The 18,661-nt window shown below is 39.1% G+C and overlaps 1 protein-coding gene across 1 annotated transcript in view; it reads left to right on the forward strand.

The window, feature by feature from the left end:
• Positions 1-18,661, forward strand: part of CFTR (CF transmembrane conductance regulator) — a 200,484-nt gene that overhangs the window by 95,010 nt on the left and 86,813 nt on the right. Inside the window, exon 11 of the mRNA XM_089672096.1 lies at positions 8,570-8,761. Coding sequence (XP_089528222.1) covers positions 8,570-8,761 — 192 coding nt within the window. The remainder of the gene's footprint in view (positions 1-8,569; positions 8,762-18,661) is intronic.

An 18,661-nucleotide genomic window follows, 5' to 3' on the forward strand; every position in this document is an offset into this window, starting at 1 on the left:
AGATTTAGTTTGAGGAAGTGGAGTGACATCCATACTGATATGTTACTTAGGTTAGTAATGCGCGAGGAGACTGAAGGGGCAAAGTGAGGAGTAGAAAGATAGGTCTGTGTGTCATCAGCATAGAGATGGTATTTGAAGTCATGGGAGTTTATCAAGTGACCAAGGGAGGAGGTGTAGATGGAGAAGAGAAGGGGTCCAAGGAACAAACCTTGAGGGACCCCTGCAGAAAGTGGAAGTGGAGAGGAGGAGACAGAGTTATAGGTAACACTGAAGCAGCGCTTTGATAGGTAGGAGTAGAACCAGGAGAGAGCAGAGTCTCGGAGGCCAAGAGAGTGGAGTTTTTTGAGGAGGAAGGAATGGTCAACAGTATCAAAAGCCACAGAGAGGTCAAGTAGTAAGAGTATGGAGTAGTGGCCATTGGTTTTAGCAGTTAGTAGATCATTAGTGAGTTTTAGTAGGGAAGTTTTAGTGGAGTGTAGAGAGCGAAAGGGTCAAGAAGGATGTTATCAGTGTGGTAGGAGTTCAGGCGATTGTAGACTAAGCGTTCTAAGAGTTTAGAGGTAAACGGGAGCAGGGAGATGGGTCTTACATTGTTCAGATTGGTGGGGTCCAGTGAGCGCTTTATAAGTAAGGGAGTGATCTGTGCATGCTTTAGAGTGGAGGGGAAGGTGCCTGCAGAGAGCAAGAGATTGAATATGTGAGTGAGGGAGCAGAAGATAGAAGAAGACGGTGACCATAGTAGTTGTGAGGGAACAGAATCCAGGGAGCAGGTGGTGAGATTGACTTCTGAGAAAACTTTAGTAACCTCTTCAATAGTAGCATGGTCAAAAGAGGAACATGTTGTCAGAGGTTTACTATAAGGTATGTTAAGTGGGATAGCTATCTGTGTAGTGGACATGCTCCTACGAATTGCATCAATCTTGTTTTTGAAATGATTGGCAATCTTGTAAGCAGTGAGTGAATTATTGGGTGGAGGTGGAGAAAGTAGAATGTTAAGTACACAAGAGACAGCGAGGACTGGATGAAAAGGTATTAATACGAATGACAAAGTAGGCTTGTTTGGCAGCATGGAGGGAGGAATTGTATTTTAAGAAAGCAGATTTATATAAGGTGATATTACTTTACTGCTCAGAGTAAGGCTTCAAAACGTTTGTAACATTGTCAAATTATTGCTTACATGTGTGAGCAGCAATTAAATTTTCTTTGGCGTTACTTTACATAGCGACTAAAGAATGCCCTATGTACCCTGCTGAAGAAGGCTATACTAACATGGGCAAGTAATCTCTGGCTGTGTGAACAGTCATGAATAGCTGTGGCAACTGTCAGCCACAATTGGTTTGTATGGGCTGAGTGGCCACAGCTATTAACACATGCCTGTAATTCCAGATGCAGGAATCTATAGGTAGATTGCTCTTGTGAATAAAGCCTAAGGCTCACTTGTTCTATCAGTGGACAACAGGGACTTAGGGACTCTTGTTTACGCACTAGATCTTTTTTAATCAAAGGTACAAACGATATGTTTAAAATAAATGTGCTTTGAGAGAAATATCTGAGCTTCCCTTATTGACCATGCCTTCTGAATATGCTAGTTTCTTGACTGTCAAAAGGGTTCATTGATTTACTTACTTTCAAAACCACTGACTTCCTGCAGATCAGAAAGTTGGACGTTGCTGTAACATCGCGTGTTACATGCTTGTTCCAGGCTGGTTTCCCAAGGAATTAAGGCTAGCAGATTTTTTTGAAAGTCAGGCAACTAGCATTTTTAAACATCAGTAGTGGCAGCCTACATGTTTCTCTTGATGCAGCTGTCCAATGGTTAAACAAATAGGTTGCCACTTTCACAATCTACCTAAAACAGAATTGATATGATAAAACAACAGAAAAGTAATTCACTAGCATCAACTCTGGATCTCAACTTGAACCTTTTGTGAGTTTTATATAATTATTATTGTTGTGATTATTTTTGATCCAGCCACAGGCCCATCCATCTTGTCTGAGAGTCACTGTCATCTCATCAGTCCATAAAACCTTTGAAAAACCTGTCTTCAGATATTTTTTGGCCCAGTCTTGACGTTTCAACTTATGTAAAAGCAGTATAACGCTATAGAGGTTTCCTTCTGATTGCTTTTCACGGTGGTGGAGGAGTACTGTGGATGATTTGGAAAGCTTACATCTATGGAGTCCAAGTTCAGTGGGTAGCGACTTCAGAAGTACACAAGAGGCTGATCGGCTCCAAGGGCTGGTTGAAGCACCAAACTCGCTGTTTGACCTACCTTATCCAGGTGGTTAACATCTTGTGGAGTACTATGGATGATTTAGAAAGCTTCCATCTATGGAGTCCAAGTTCAGTGGGTAGCGACGTCAGAAGTACACAGGAGGCTGATTGGCTCCAGGGGCTTGTTGAAGCACTAAACACGCTGTTTGACCTACCTTATCCGGTTAGTCAACATCTTGTGGCGAGTGGGGCTCTGGAGGGGGAGCACGAGTGGAGCACCCAACACAAGATTTTTGTTATTAAGGTTATCATCACCAAGTCACTTTGAATGTGGAAGGTGTTCTTTAACAGCGGTACTTTATTATTGTGTTTATGGTTGCACTTGCTTTTATTTGTTCACTGAGAAACCAGTATATATCATAGGGGTCATATTAATTAAGGTTGCAGTCACAGCACTATTTCATTTATTTGTGTTTGGTTTATAATATTTTTATATGGTGTTAGCAACATTGAGATATCGCATTTATTATTGCTATTTCACACTAAATGCAATTTTCCGGTAATTTACTTATCTTCCAAATCACAGGGGTTTATTCATGTCCTGTCAGAGGGAGGTGCATTCAGCTTTTAATCACGATATATAGGTTAGTGAGCGCAATCCGAAAAGCGACCAATGCACTAAAAAGGAACTACAAAACCCTTTCAAATAAATTCATAAAAACAAGTAGTGCAGCGCTATATAAAATTAAACCTTATTATCAAAAAAATGATGATAATTTTTTTGATAATAAGGTTTAATTTTATATAGCGCTGCACTACTTGTTTTTATGAGCTTTTAATCACGGTTTATTATATAATTTATTTATTTTTTCTGTATGTTATTGGCACATTTTCTTCTGTTTTCACTAAACGTGGGTTGTGATCACACATTGCAGAGGGAGGTGCAGTGCAGCACCATTTATACACTACCACTAGATCCCCAAGCTGCAGCACAGCAATTTAATTAATATATTCTCACCCACATCCTTGTGGATATTGCTAGCAGCAGCCCATTATGTGTATAACCAATTTTTTGTCCACTGCGCGGGACCTATAGATAAATATATATCGTTTCAACTTATGTGTCTTGTTCAGTGGTGGTTGGGTTTCAGTCTTCTTTTCCATGTCTCTGAACACTGAACAGCACTGGAGGATAATGGGTTCCTGGCAGCTTCAAGTTTTGTTTTTCTGAAATCTGTGGCAATTAGTTTGGGTTTTTTTTACTGAACACATTTCTTGCAAACCAATTGACTTTTTGCAACAAAACATTTGATGGTTCTGTGATCACACCCCAATATCTTAGTAATTTCCAGAATACTGCATCCCTCTGAAAGACTTTTTACAATTTTTGACTTTTCAGAGTCAGTTAAATCTCTTTTTTGGCCCATTTTGCATGAGGAAAAGAAGCTACCTAATAATTATGCACACCTTGATATAGGATGTTGATCTCCTTAGGCCACAGCCTCCCTCATTACACAAATACACATCACCTGATATGCTTAAATCCAATAGGCTCTCAAGTTTATACAGCTTGGAGTTAGACAACATGCATAAAAATGATGATTTGGTCAAAAAACTCACTTGCCTAATATTTGTGCATACAGTGTTTGAAGCATTTAAAGTCCCCTGCTTTGGGAATGGTCCATTACTTTTCTGTTGTTTTATTCATGATTTTGGGATCTGACATCATATGCTCATTTTTCAAGACTTGGTCAAATATTTCATGTCTTGCAGAATTGATATGATGATTAATATGGACGTGGTTTTTGGGTTACGGATAAATGTTTCATTTCTAGAACTTATTTTGCAATGTTGCATTTAGTAATTAAATGACTGCCAACACACATGCCAACAAATCACAATCACGCTCGAATAATGTTGTATTTGTTGCAAAGTTCAAAGAACACACTGTTATATGAAAGGTAATTTTGCTACATGCCAGTTCAAAGGAATTATTCCTCAGCTTTTTATTATGTGTACTTGTACACTCTAAATATTTGTGTACTTTATTTTATCAAAAATTAAACTTGTTTGATCAGCAGCTCCAGCGTTGATCACAGGAAGTCGGCTGCCTTGATTCTATAAACATTATACAGTGTTCTCAGTAAATATCTTATCTTACTTCTATTAAGATACGCTCTTGGTACAAAGCCAGCTTGATGCTGGAATTTTAGCTACTGATGAGATTATTTTCCAACAAATTTTATAGAACTAGGAACTTAGTTGACACACAGTATTGTATTTTACAAGAAATTCTGACATATTTTGTACAATTAAGTAAATAAATTAATAGTACTGGGGCATATTCAGAATGCAGTGGGCTTGTGCATGGCTGCGGATAAAGGGGACCTCCGGTCCTCTTCTACGGGGCCCAGGCCAGCAGGGGGGCCCAGGCAGCTGGGTGAATCAGATTTGTGGGCAGGGAGGGTGATTGGCATGGCAGCTGCGGAGGATCTGTGGCTGTAACATTGATGCTTTTCGGGAGAGGAAGGAAGTATTTTAGACCCCCCTACCCCACTCCCCTATTTATCCAGGTGTCGAGCTGCAGCCACAAGTGACAAGTGCAACTGCAGTGCAAAGGGCAGCTTCCTAAATCAACTCCCAAATGTATGCAGTGAATGCACAGTGGGTCCCTTCCCTCTTAGGGACCATATGAACTGCATTCACTGCATACATTATGGATACACCAGATGTAAATTTAGAATGATTAAATCTACTATATAACCTAGGAAAACCATTAGGCACAATGGAAATCCTTCTGAAAGTATTAAATTATGACAAGTTCTGTAATATGACAGTCATGTAGTGTGATTTACTAAAGGATCTTACAAATTTGGAAATAGCTATGTAACCTTCCTCAGCATAATTTGCTACTTGAAAGAAACATGTTCAGTGGTCTAATGAACCTTTGATGTGCAACTTCTTGGAGGTTTTTCTGTATACCTTGTAAACTATGTGTTGTTCAATAATTCTCTGCAATGCTAATCGTGCATCTAAAAAATTACTCAGATTGCCTTACAGTGTTAATAAGAAGGATTGAAACATAATATACCACAAAGTAATGGCAGAACTTCCTAGTGGTTATAAATGTTACATTCCTAATGTAGGAGAAAGCCTGAAAACATTTACTATCAAAGCTGAAATAAAATATACAAATTAATGCAGCTAAATCAACAAATTATTATAATTTTTTTTTAATTCAGATAGTGTAAGTAACAGAATTTGACAGCATCAGTCTCTTGACATCCCGAACACAGCATCACTGAGGGAAGAAGGGGCAGGATCTGGGCACCAGTGAGTTGTACTGGACTAAAAGGGAACATAATGGTAGCTGGAGGAGCAGAATGAGCAGAGAAGTAATCTCCTCCCGTCTGTGGCTGCCCTTTCACTGTCCAGTTAATAGAATGAGGGGTGGATAGAAGACACCACTGAATTCCTTCTACAGTTTATAACTATAAAAGTAAAGTGGTGTAATTTACCTAGTTGTGTTGTTTATCAGAGCTGTGTAAATCTCAAACTTGATGGCCAGAAATGCAAATCCTTAGGCAGGTAAAACAGCTCTATATGTACTTCTCTTTCAATAAGTTGTTATTAAAGATTTAATAGGATACAACATATAACTTTATAAAAGTATATTGATAAAATTGGAGCATTGGTGACTTACAAAACAGTAGCAATCATACATCAAGTAGAAAAGGAGTTACAAAAGACATAGCAATAAGTATACCAAAGTACACGTTAATAGTGCAATAACAATTTAACAATGTATGTAAAAACAGGAACCCAGCGCCATTGACAAGGTAATAGGTGCTCATGAGTTAAATGCAACATTTTAAGTTAGAAATGCTGAGAACAAATAAATGTATAGTCAGGGGCTTCCCCTGCAGAAGAGCCTAAGAGAATAAAAAGGGGGAAAGTGTAAAGAGGGCAAGAGAAGAGAAGAAGGGGAGAGGACATTGGGAACACCCTGGCCGGAATCCCAGGGTCTCAGTACCTATAGCAGTGCAGGACTGACTGTAGTTATAGAAGGATAAGCATACTGGACCTTGTATATGTGTTTCATTTGTGTATTTAGCTGTTTGAAAGTAGTTCAGCTTTACCCTGCCCATAGACATAAGGTGATGATATGTCGATGGATAGTAGCAGACATTAGTATTATTTTTTCCAAATAAAGTCTGTGCTAAGATATCTGGCAGCTATCCTCTATCACTTCACTTACGGCATTAACATGCATGTTCAAGAATATAATTATTCCTAACTCACTTACAAATTGTTTAAATGTTCTGGTTCTCATGTCTAACCAAACTCTACTTAACATGCTTAGCATTAGCCATTTCCCCTTTATCCAGAGTGCTGACAAAGGTAAAAGTGACAACAGAAGGAATGGAGATGTATTCAAACTGTAGCAGACATGACAAACCACACCTCAACCGAGTTATACAAGGACATATGACAAGAATTATACTGTTTTGACACTTGCAGACTTAAATGATAGATATCTTTGGAACAAATGTAATGCAAAAGTGCATCTAAGTACTTTTTAAAATAATGAAACAAATCTAATTGTTGGATCTGTCTTTATTTTGGGTGGAACTGTATTACTTTAACTCCTCTCAAGTTTGTTGTGTAAACCTGTCCAGTTTAGCCATTTTACAAAGAAAATCAAAAGGAAGTAAACAGCGGAGCTTCCATGGATGAAATGTTTTGCAATACTTAATTTATGTATACAGTGCATTCATAAAATATTTTGTTATGTTCCAGCCTGATACTACAGTTGTTGAAATTCATTTTTTTCTCATTAATCTATGCTCAGTACCCCATAATGACAAAGTGAAAACAGAATTTTAGAAATGTTTGCAAATGTATTAAAAAGGAAGAACTGAAATATCACATTGTCATAAGTTTTCAGACCCTTTGTAACAACACGCCTACAGAGCTCAGAGAGAGATTATTGCAAGGCACAGATCTGAGGAAAGCTAAAAAAAAATTCTGCTGCACTGAAGGTTTCCAAGAGCACAGTGCCTCCATAAGTCTCAAATAAAAGAAGTTTGGCACAACCAGGACTCTTCCAAGAGCTGGTCGCCCGGCCAGACAAAACACATGAAAGCCCAGTTGGAGATTGCAAAAAAGCACTTGTGGGACTCTCAGACTGTGAGGAACAAGATTCTCTGGTCTGATGAAAAAAAGTTGAACTGTTTGGCCTCAACTCTAAATGTTATGTTTGGAGAGAACTAGGGGCTGCTCATCACCTGCCCAATACCATCCCAACAGTGAAGCATGGTGGCCACAGCACTGAAGAACTCAGACTGTGCCGAAGGTTCACCTTCCAACATGAAAACGAACCTAAACCAACAGCCAAGACAATGCAGGAGTGGCTTAGGGACCACCCTGTGAGCGGACCAGCCGGAACCCTGACTTGAACCCTATTGAACATCTCTGGAGAGACCTGAAAATGGCTATCCATTGATGGTCCCCATCCAACCTGACTAACCTTGAGAGGATTTGCAAAAAAGAATGCCAGAAAAATCCCCCTAATCCAGTCACACCAAAAAAGACTTGAGGCTGTAATTGCTGCAAAGGTGCTTCAACAAAGTACTGAGTAAAGGGTCTGAATATTTAAGTATTTGTGATATTTCAGTTTTTTCTCTTTAATAAATTCACACATTTCTAAAATTCTGTTTTCACTTTGTCATTGTGTAGCATTTGTAGCATATACAATTGCTACATAAGCCATATTGTAATTGATTGTCATTATAAATTACCTTTCCTTTTCAATCAGCAGTACTGTCATTTTCTGTAAACTTCAATGCAACATGGCAAACTAGAGGCATTTCACACACAGTTGCTGTACGCAGTGCCTCCGGAGATGTAATTTCCTATTTGTGTGATTGTCTCACTGATTTTCCCATAAGACTGCACTAAAATACAAGTCAGGTTTTAGGCATCCTCTGCAACAAAAAAATCATTTTTGGTGAGATACTCATAAAGGATTAATCACTTCTAAAGGAATGCGGACCCTGCAGTTTTCCTCATTAGAACCCTGCAAGTGCATCAGCTGGTTGATAATGAAAGTCACTCCCATTCAGATTTACTTTGCGCATTGACATACTGTAACTAAAAAACAGAGCAACAAAAAGGTAGAAATCTGCAACAAAGTTTGTTAAAATCCCTGCAATAAACATTGATCACCCAGAGGATTGTTTTTGTTTTAAAAAAAAGTGGAGTTACACTTTAAACTCTTTCAGTCATTTAAAGTGTATGATGAAATTGGTACAGACTGTGCTGTAAGAACTCAATCTAAATTTATTATTGCAGACTTCTCTTCTAATGATGATCATGGGGGAGCTGGAACCTTCCTCAGGGAAGATAAAACACAGTGGACGAATATCATTTTCTCCCCAAGTATCCTGGATAATGCCTGGGACCATAAAGGAAAACATAGTGTTTGGAGTCTCCTATGACCAGTACAGATATCTGAGTGTCATCAAGGCTTGCCAACTGGAGGAGGTTAGTGGTTTAGTTGTCACAGTGCTGTAATTTTCATGAAGATGAAAAATGTTGTATAGATGTTTTTCCCTTATAAGTAATGTTAATAAAAGTGTTGTGTAAGAACAGAAGTATCATGCAACCCCTACTATGTTAGTGAGATAGAGCTGATTCCCAGGCTGTAAGTCTACTGGAGTCTTTTCCCAGGCTCTGGGGCTACTCTCTCTCCTCTGCCGTGGTTCACATGGTTTTGGGTTCAGGGCCAAAATCTGTGGGGTCAGTCACATTTCAGTTTCTTCCCCCAGGCAATACAGCCCCTATGGTGTGGAGGGGCAGAAGGGAGGAGGGGAGACTTCTACCATCTTAAAAACTATAACCCGGCTGAGTAGCCTCTTAACACTAGTCAGGAAATCAAGGATGTGAGCTACATCCAGGGACACATTCTTGAACACTTTAGGCAGCCTCTTCAATCCAAGGACTGTCCCTTGAAAATGGGGACATTTGGTCAATGTCCTTTTAGACATTAGAGACAGTTGGCAGCTATTTGTATCCAGTACTTCATTAGCAGGCTTTGAGCTCTGTACAAACTTAAGCTGTGTGTATTTTTACTGATAATGACATCTAGTAGATCTTCAAACATAGTTTTACATTTCATGTAGATTTACCAGCAACAAGTATCTTTCTGGGGCGTTTTTTTATTTTGGAAACGGCACAGGAGCAACCTGGCACATTAACAACATTCTTTGATTAGAAAGGGTTATGGTGAGATAAAATGTGTGAAAATTCACACTGTAAAGTGCTGGCTGTTTTAATATAATGATAGTTATGGTCATGTTGTTTTCTTTGCATTACAATAAGGAAATCCTCTCTTAGAAGCAAATATTTGAACTGCTGACACACCAGTCTGTGTGTATGTGTGTGAAACTTGAGTGGCTATAAAAACCACAGATACCAACAGTCCAGTTTCCAGACCAGACCATTCTTAGGTTTCACAGATTTATCCCTGGCTTACCTAACTGAGGTGTCAACATTTTCTGATTATTACAAAATGCCATGACCCTTATTTATGAAAAATGGAGGAAAGGGAATGATGCATTGCCTGGAACAACCAAACAGGAAAGAGGGGTGAAAAACCTTTAGATTCAAGATGACATTTTCAAGGGCAGATCTGAACTTGATTGGTAGTTATGGTGCATAGTTGTTGCAAGTACTGTTTTTAGCTAGCCAGTAATATTCCATGACCTCAGTTCACTTTTAGAAGTCAAGCTCTTTCTATAAAATAAGTAAATACAAATAAAAGCACCTATTTGTGAAATATATGTTACCAATAGTCAGGCATTTATGGTAAAAATAAAAAGCACAGACCATGTGTGGCTACTCTTACTCTCCCAGTAATGTCATCCCTATATAAAAGTGGGACAGACACTTCATGGTTCCTATCGACTGCTAATTTGAAATAAGAACTCTGGGATAGGCAATAAAATCACCCATTAGTACACCCCCCTACACAAAACATTAAACAGTTAATACAATTTTGAAAATCCTTATCATTGAAATGAAAAAGTCTAATTGCATTTTCATGGTCTCATCTCTGTAATTCAAATGATAACAGCTTCTGCTCTGCCAAGAAAGTGGTATAACAGCAGAGATTATATCATATCCTCTCATCTCTTTCTGTTGTAAAAGGAAACTACAGTTCCCATCAATTGTTGTGAAAGTGGGCGGGTACACTAGGTCTGTACATATTGAATGTGTCTTAGAGTCTCAGTCCACCCACCACTGCAAGTGGGCTGAGTTACATCACTGCTTCCTGGAGAAAGAACTACAGAAGGGATGTGCCAAGATGTTTTTGCCCGGAGTTCTGCTTTAAAGTGGTTCTAAAGGATCCACCTCAGCCTCCCTTATACTTGAGCCTGATTTGATCCAGCGATGTGCACAAGAGCAGTGGCTCTCGCAGCTGTCTCCCTCATCCCTGGGCAGATAGCAGCAGGAGCCATTGGCTCCCGCTGCTGTCAATCAAATGCTGTGCTATGCCAACGAGGAATGGGGCTGAGCTGCCTGCCCTGTGTCAATGAATGCAGACAGGGCGGCTCGGGAGTGAGCCCACATGAGTGCCACCATGTAAAGCGGCTTTCCATGTGGGCACCCACCAAAGAGAAGGAGCCTGGAGCGCTGGCGAGGGACCCCAGAAGAGGAGAATCCAGGCAGCCCTGTGAAATACCATTGTACAGAACAGATAAGTATACCATGTTTATTATTTTAGTAAAAAAAAAACCAAAGGTTTAATGTCACTTTAAGGTAGGGGGGCAAACACTCAACTTATACTGTACTGCCAATCTTAAGAAAATTCTAAATGCCTTCCAGATACTGAATCAGAACAAATTTTCAGAACAAGAGGTCTGACTTTTTTCATTGATTTCAATAGCTGCATGCTTGTTCCAGATCAGTGTTTCAGAACAGGGTATAGATTGCCAGACAACCAGTATTTTCAATAGACGTTCAGCCATGATAGTCCCAGTAGCTGTGTCAGTAGAATGTTATGTACCATAGTTTGGTATGTTCAATGGTTTTCTGTTATTAGCCATTTCATGTTTGGTAGAAACTATCTGTAGGCATCTTTATGGGACTATATACACAGCTATATTTTGAAAAAGCTCACCACACACCCATATATATATATATATATATATACAAACACACATATATATCCGCTAATGTTTGAAGAGACTACTTTGTATAAGCCAGCTGGTGTTTTGGGGTTTATTAGCTGTTCAATTTACAGTTCCTTTCATGTAAGCTTTTCTATAGCTTTTATGAGGACTGAGTTCTTATTATTAGGATACTCTGTGATTTAAACAGTGCCATCTTGTTTTATGCTGTGTTTTGCAATAAGCTTTGTAGTTCGTATTGTATGTAGTAATGATACAGTTGTGTTATTATAATAACACCATCACTGTGGCATAACAAACACGAATGCTGGAAAATTACAGTGAACTAAAAAATGATAAGGCAACTTTGTACTTTATGTTTATATGCTGCCAAATCCCTCTAGGGTGTGTCCATATGGGCATCCTACTTTTAACATGGAACAGGCCAGCCTAATATGCCCTGTACGTAGTTAATATGTATTTTCTTTTCACTATTTAACACCTGTCTTTTAACCTACGAAGACTGTTGAACAGAAAGACAGTTTTTTAGTGTTTAATAGGAAGCACCTAACTTTTCCTTGGGTTGCATGTGTGGACATGACACCTTATTTCTAGGTTCTGTCAACCTACCCCTGTGTTTTGACTAAAATGATTGAGAAGCTGTTTTATTGTATAGACAATGTTCTCTGCTAGGCCTGCAATGCTACAAAAATCCTAATAGTATATCACAAAACAGCCTTTCTGCAGTCAGCACTACCTGTGAGGTTACACATATGCAAGTTTTTAATGGGGTGCTGAACTTATCATTCAGATATAGAGTAGAGTTGAAATGAATACAGCATGCTCTCACAAAAAACAGCATTGATAATGTTTCAAAATCAGGCAGATAAAAGTGTAGGTACTTTATAAAGCTGAAGTGTATGTTACCCCAACATTTCATATTTCTGATATTTGTCTGTTGTACCATGTACTTGTATGGAAAAAGTATCCTGTTCTCTTTGCATTGTTTCCTTTGTGTGAAATACCTCATAATCCTGCCAGTCCCCCTGCTTTCCTATTTTAAACTGAATCTTTGCATTCTACTTGGCAGCTCAATTTGCCTGTACTCCATTGGTCAGACTCATGCTGACACCCCCCCTGCACAGCTAATCACTGGGAAGATCAGTGTACTGCTGTGCCTCCTGCTGACATGCTGCACAGCTGTTCAGGAAGATCAGTGTGCTGCTGTTTCTCTGCCTCCTGCTGACACAGCACCCTGACCAGCCTGTTATAGTGTATTTCTGTCTAAGCAATTTACACTGGACTGCTTCGGTGCTCCATTCAAGCTGCTCCTGCCATGCCCTTCATTATCACAAGGAATCTCCACCCCTCACCTCTCCAAGCTACTTATACAGCTGATACAGAGATCTTGTGATCACATTTAAAAAAATATACATATACAGTATATATAACATACAACCTGTCATATACGCACACAAACATTTTTCTTTGCATTTCTATTTTAACCAGAATGGGTTGTTTTACAAAGTAAAGGTAACATAAATTACATATTCATTAAGAAAGTTCAACAGTTTGTATAAAGGCAGGTTCTGTTCAGTGATGTAACAATTGAAATAAAAAAACATGTCCTTTAAAATAAAGCTATTAGGGCTCTTGCACATGGGTCATCTGGGCCCATTCAGTGTAATTGCAGCTGTCTTTCCTTCACCTGGGCAGCCCGGGTGCAGTGTACAGCCTGTCATTGATTTGAATGTTTGTGCAACAGTGTACTTGTGTATACATGGATGCTGTCGTAAACATGAGTACAGCGCATGGGCATATGCAAAAAATAGAAAATGTTCTATGTTTTGCCTATGCCCATACACTTTACTCCTGTTTACAGTAGCACCGCCGTATACATGAGTACAGTGGTGCCCAGCCATTCAAGTCAATAATAAGCTGTACGCTACACCTGGGCTGTCCAGGTGGAGGCAATATGGATGAAGTGTATGTCTGGGCAACAAAAAAAAAACCAGTACATTTCCTCATGTTTTATGCTTTAAGTACTCTGAAAGTACAGAAAAACAGCACAGTTCCTCTATTGTACTGAAATTCCAAACAAGACTGTCAGCCCTGCATGCTACACTAAGAACTCCCTCCATCCCCCACTCCTCTGTTCTACTGCAAGTACATACATTGATTTTTTTTTTTGCAGAAACATTATGCTGTAGCCTTGAATCCCAAGAGCCAGCCCACACATTGATTTACTAAAGGCAAATAGGCTGTTCACTTTGCAAGGGAATTTTCCTTTAGCTTAATGAATGAGGTAAAAATTCGCTTTGCAACGAAAACTCAATATTGTACAAGGATAATAAAGAAAACAAAAACTATTTTGCTTGCCCATGATTGGATCATGGAAGTTAAAAGAGCTTCAACTCATTCACTAAAAAATTCCTTGCAAAGTGAAAATGTCCTTGGAAAATTAAAATTTCCTTGCAAAGTGAACACCCTATTTGCCTATAGTAAATTACCAGCACTGTGTGTAGGGAAAGGTCTTCTGATTGCTAGATATACATAGTTCTAGGGCAGGGGTCTCCAAACTATGGTCCTCCAGTTGTTGAGGAACTGCAAGTCCCATAAGGCCTTGCAAGACTCTGGCAGTCACAGGCAAGACTCCCAGAGGCAGAGGCATGATGGGACTTGTAGTACTTAAACAGCTGGAGGGTCATAGTTTGGAGACCCCTGTGTTAGGGCTATGTTTGTATAAGGAGGAACTCAGCTTTTAGTAGCTCCCCTTCATGAATTTTACAAGTCTGGTGAAGATTTCACAGGGAGTACTAAACGCTATTTCTCTATTTAGAAATAAGGCAAAAAATAATAATAATAAAAAAAATCTATCTATCTATCTATATATCTATCTATATATATATATATATATATATATATATATATATATATATAAAGATAATGCCGGGACATGCTATGGAAGGAGAGAGAGAGATGTTCAGGCATCACCCCAATTTTGAGGGTAAAATTGGAGTGATGCCTGAACATACTGCTATTCAGTAATAATTGTCCTATATTGTGCATGTTTTACTGTTATGGACAATCTAATTATTAATATCTTGATTCATCATCTATTGAGCATATTGTGTAGTAGTATAAAAAAATATTACTTCTTCATGAGTGAATCAGTCTATCAGTGGCCTATTTCCCTCCATGCCATTTGGCTAGACCAGAGCTCCTGACTGTGGCCTGCATGAGGCTCTTGGCTTGCCCTTATCTGGCCCCATTGACACCAACAATGGTTCACTATATCTCCCACTGACACCAATGATGGAGCACTATTCCTCCCACTAATACCAATAATGGGGCACTATTCCTACTTCAGGTGACCACAGATGCTATGTATTTTTTTTTTTACTCCCACTGACCACAAACCCTGAGGCATTGTGTACACTCACTGGGGCATTTTCTTTTTTCTTACTGGCCACAGTCTGGCACCCCCTAAAGGACTAAAAACTGGCCCGTTTAGAAAGTTTGGAGATCCCTGGGCTACCCTATATAAATGTATACAAAGGTAAAAACATAGCTATCTAGCTCACTGCCAAACGGTAGTGGTAGATGCTCCACTGCAAGGGGAAGAAGATTTAATTTATTGACATTCTGAATAACATTAAATGAATAATTATGCAATTTAACAAAAGAAAACTGCTATATGGATTAAAATGCAGGAAAGAACATGTATTTTTCATATGCCACACAATAGTACAACCACTGTTGTCCAGTTGGCAGAGGCGATGATATAAGCACACCCTGGTATACTATCTTGTAGAACAATGTGAGTGCAGACCAGTGGGAGAGGGGGACAATCTGACTCATACATGGATTGGATCAACGGTGCCCAGGGTGAGTATACCCTATAGGTGTTGTAGGGTTTTTGTACTGAGGAATTCAACTATATTTATTATAAATTCTAGGCTCTATTCTTATAAAATATTCTTCAATAGTATGGAAAAAGAAAATGTCTAGTTTATGATATATATTGTCTAAACATGAATGTAAAGAAGTCCTTGTTTAAAACTATTGCCTTCTACCCATCTACACTGTCACAAGATAGGATTCACCTTTTATTTGATTTACACCGAATGGAATAGTTGTGATTGTGAGTTAACATAAGGTGATTTATATGTTTCCTTGTAGCTTTAGATTTTTTTTATGAGGCATAAAAATGAGCAATGAAGCCTATGTAAAAATACAAGCTCTACAGCTAAGCAGAGGGTTGTTTCTACCAACATTCTACTGTGGCTTATGTAACGACTGGTTTTCAAATGTTACTACAGTAATTATGTTACTATTAGATATGAAAGATAGCAGGTATGATCAGGGGTGGACTGACCATTCGGGAACTCGGGCACTGCCTGAGGGCCCAAGGTCAGTAGGGGGCCTCATGAGATAGATGCCCCTGGTACCTTTCATAGGCTTTTTTGAGTGTGGGCGAGGACACAGGGGCCCCATGATCCCCTATTGCCCGGGGGCCCCATGAGTTGTTAGTCCGCCCCTGGGTATGATACATGGTACAATAGCAGCAGAGATAATGGACAGTTTAGTGTGATATTTCCCAGTAAATATCCTACAGATATTGGCATTTCCAGACATGTTACATGTATTTTGAGGGCTGTCAACTTGGACATGCACTTATTATCAGTATGGTCTAATAGGTGCCACAGCAATAAAAAAACATTGTCAGAATAATTGTCACAGTGATTAGCTGTGCAGGGGAGTGGGGGACATGTCAGCACAATTCTGAACATTGGAGGACAGGCAGGCTGTTCTGCTAGCACAGCCAGAAAATTGACCACACTGGGAAAGATGTTCTCTCATTCCTAGTGTGGTCAGTTTGAAAAAGGAAAGCAGAAGGACTGGCAGGAACACTATGTGTTTCACATAAAGGAAGCAGTACAAAGAGAACATAATAAAATGTTGGGGTAACATATTTTTTAACAAGTAGACCAGTTGTTTTCATTGTCAACCCATGAGGTATAGGGGGCCTATGATGCGGCCCAACACCAAAGGACTGGACATATTAATCTGTATATGTACTACTAGAAAAGAATTCAGACATAGTGGAAAAAATGTTCAAAGACTGTGTGCATGCTACATGTTTGTTTGGAGAATGGAGACATGCTGCAGAAGACAATGAGAGACTATTGTTTTAAAAAAATCAGTGCTCTCATTCCAGCTACCAACCTCTGGTTTCTGAGGGCCGCCTAAAAAGTGTCAAAGGGCTACATGTGGCCACAGGTTGGGCAGCAGAGAGGCAGACAGAGGATGACAATGCAGGAGCTATCATACTCTTACTACATTCCCTCACATATCTAGTTAGATTTATTTGCGTAAGGTGACTTCGTAGGCACGCAGCACTATCCGACCAATAACCTCATATTACAGAGTATGTAGTCAGCATAAGAATCTTTCTAGTAAATTTATCTTTATAGTCAGAGTGTTTTGGTACAAGGCTATAGACAATACATAGGCAATGGGTTTGATTTACTAAAACTGGAGAGTGCAAAATCTGGTGCAGCTGTACATGGTAGCCAATCAGCTTCTAGTGTCAGCTTGTTCAATTAAGCTTTGAGAAAAAAAAACCTGGAAGCTGATTGGTTTCTATGCACAGCTGCATCAGATTTTGCACTCTCCAGTTTTAGTAATTCAATCCCAATATGTTCTCAACTCAAATATAACCACAATTTAGCCTACCCAGGCTGTTTCATTTACAGCTTGTAAATCCTGAGTGCTATCGGAATCAGAGTGTCTTCTAGTCTGGCAAATGATTATTATTAGTGTCTTTTAACACTGCCAGCTACTCATTCCCCTAATGTAGTTGCCTCACATCATCATATTATTTAGCCTCATATTGCCAAATCCTAGGCCATTGTTTGCTCTGACGTCACCTTTACAGTGATCTTTCTCTGAGCTTGTATATCATTGTGATAGAGCACTATTAAAATTCCATTATTGCTTAAGTATTACAGACTTTCTGTTTACCAATCATTCCAACCTGTTACCTGGTAGTTTGGCTACCAGATACATATCCTCAGTGATTAGGTTGTATTCTTTCTTACACTTCTAACCTTATGCTCTGAGAAAAACAATGCATATTGTACGTATAAATCCTTGGCAACCACATCAGTTTAATTAAGTGTAGTGGCATTAGACTATAGAGGCTGAGTTTGGAATACTGCTTTTAGATGACGCACATCACTGTTCTTTGTAGTATATTGTTAAAGTGGAATCTAGCCAAAAGACTTTAAGTATTACTGGGAACAGTTACAACCATGATCAGGTTTTACTGTGCCCCTAATGCCAAGATTTTCCTTCACTTCCTGCCTTGTTACTTGGACAGGAATTGAGCAAATATCTCTCCAAAATGAGGTATCTATGAGATCTAGCTCATGCATTTTGTGACAGATAGAATCCAGCATGGTGTTTTGTTTCATAAAACAGGAAATATTTAAAGTGGAACTTCACTCTCTCAATCAACATGGACCAGTTTTAATCCATATGCTGCTGGCATTAGTAAATAGATAGGAAAGAATATCCTAATTACTTGTTTTAAAAAATGTTTCTACATTTCTTTAGTTACTTCCTGGTTTGCCTAGGCAAATGATATCAAACATCCCAGGAGTCTTCAGGAGAGGAAGGAGGGTTCTCTGTGCTAATCTGCGTTTTGCAAACAGTTTCGGGGTGTAATTATTTTAACATTGACACCCGCACAAGATCACATGAATGCCATGCGATTGTAATGCAGTGGTGGAAACAGACAGGATTCATAGTGTTTTTCCGCACTGCATCAGTGTGAACTCGGTCTTAAACCATAGATTGGGAACATCTGTTCTGGTTTTCCTCACTTTGGAAGGATTTTTTTTCACTTCCTGTTGTGTCTACGGCACATGAAGTAAAGGGAAGTCTCTTCAATGTTACACAGATAGCAAAAAAAAAAAAAAACTGACAGGGGTTTTATCCATCAGACACAGCCGATGACCGATTTATGTATCGTCCCATTGCCAGTACCATGTGACCTCTGTGACCAATCACAGCAGGTCACATGATAATTGTAAACAAGGTATGGCTTCCTTTCAAGCCATCCATTGTATACAATTGTGTTGCTAGCTGCAATTGGTCTCACTAATCACATTGTACAAACTGGGCCAATCACAGCCCATCTGTGTCATGTGATTAGTTGTGGCCAATCACAGCTAATCACAACAAAAAACACTGAATGAATTGATTT

The sequence above is a fragment of the Staurois parvus genome, unplaced genomic scaffold (genome assembly GCF_062004578.1).
Source record: "Staurois parvus isolate SC_StPar_1 unplaced genomic scaffold, SC_StPar_1.0 ptg000120l, whole genome shotgun sequence".
Taxonomy (NCBI): domain Eukaryota; kingdom Metazoa; phylum Chordata; class Amphibia; order Anura; family Ranidae; genus Staurois; species Staurois parvus.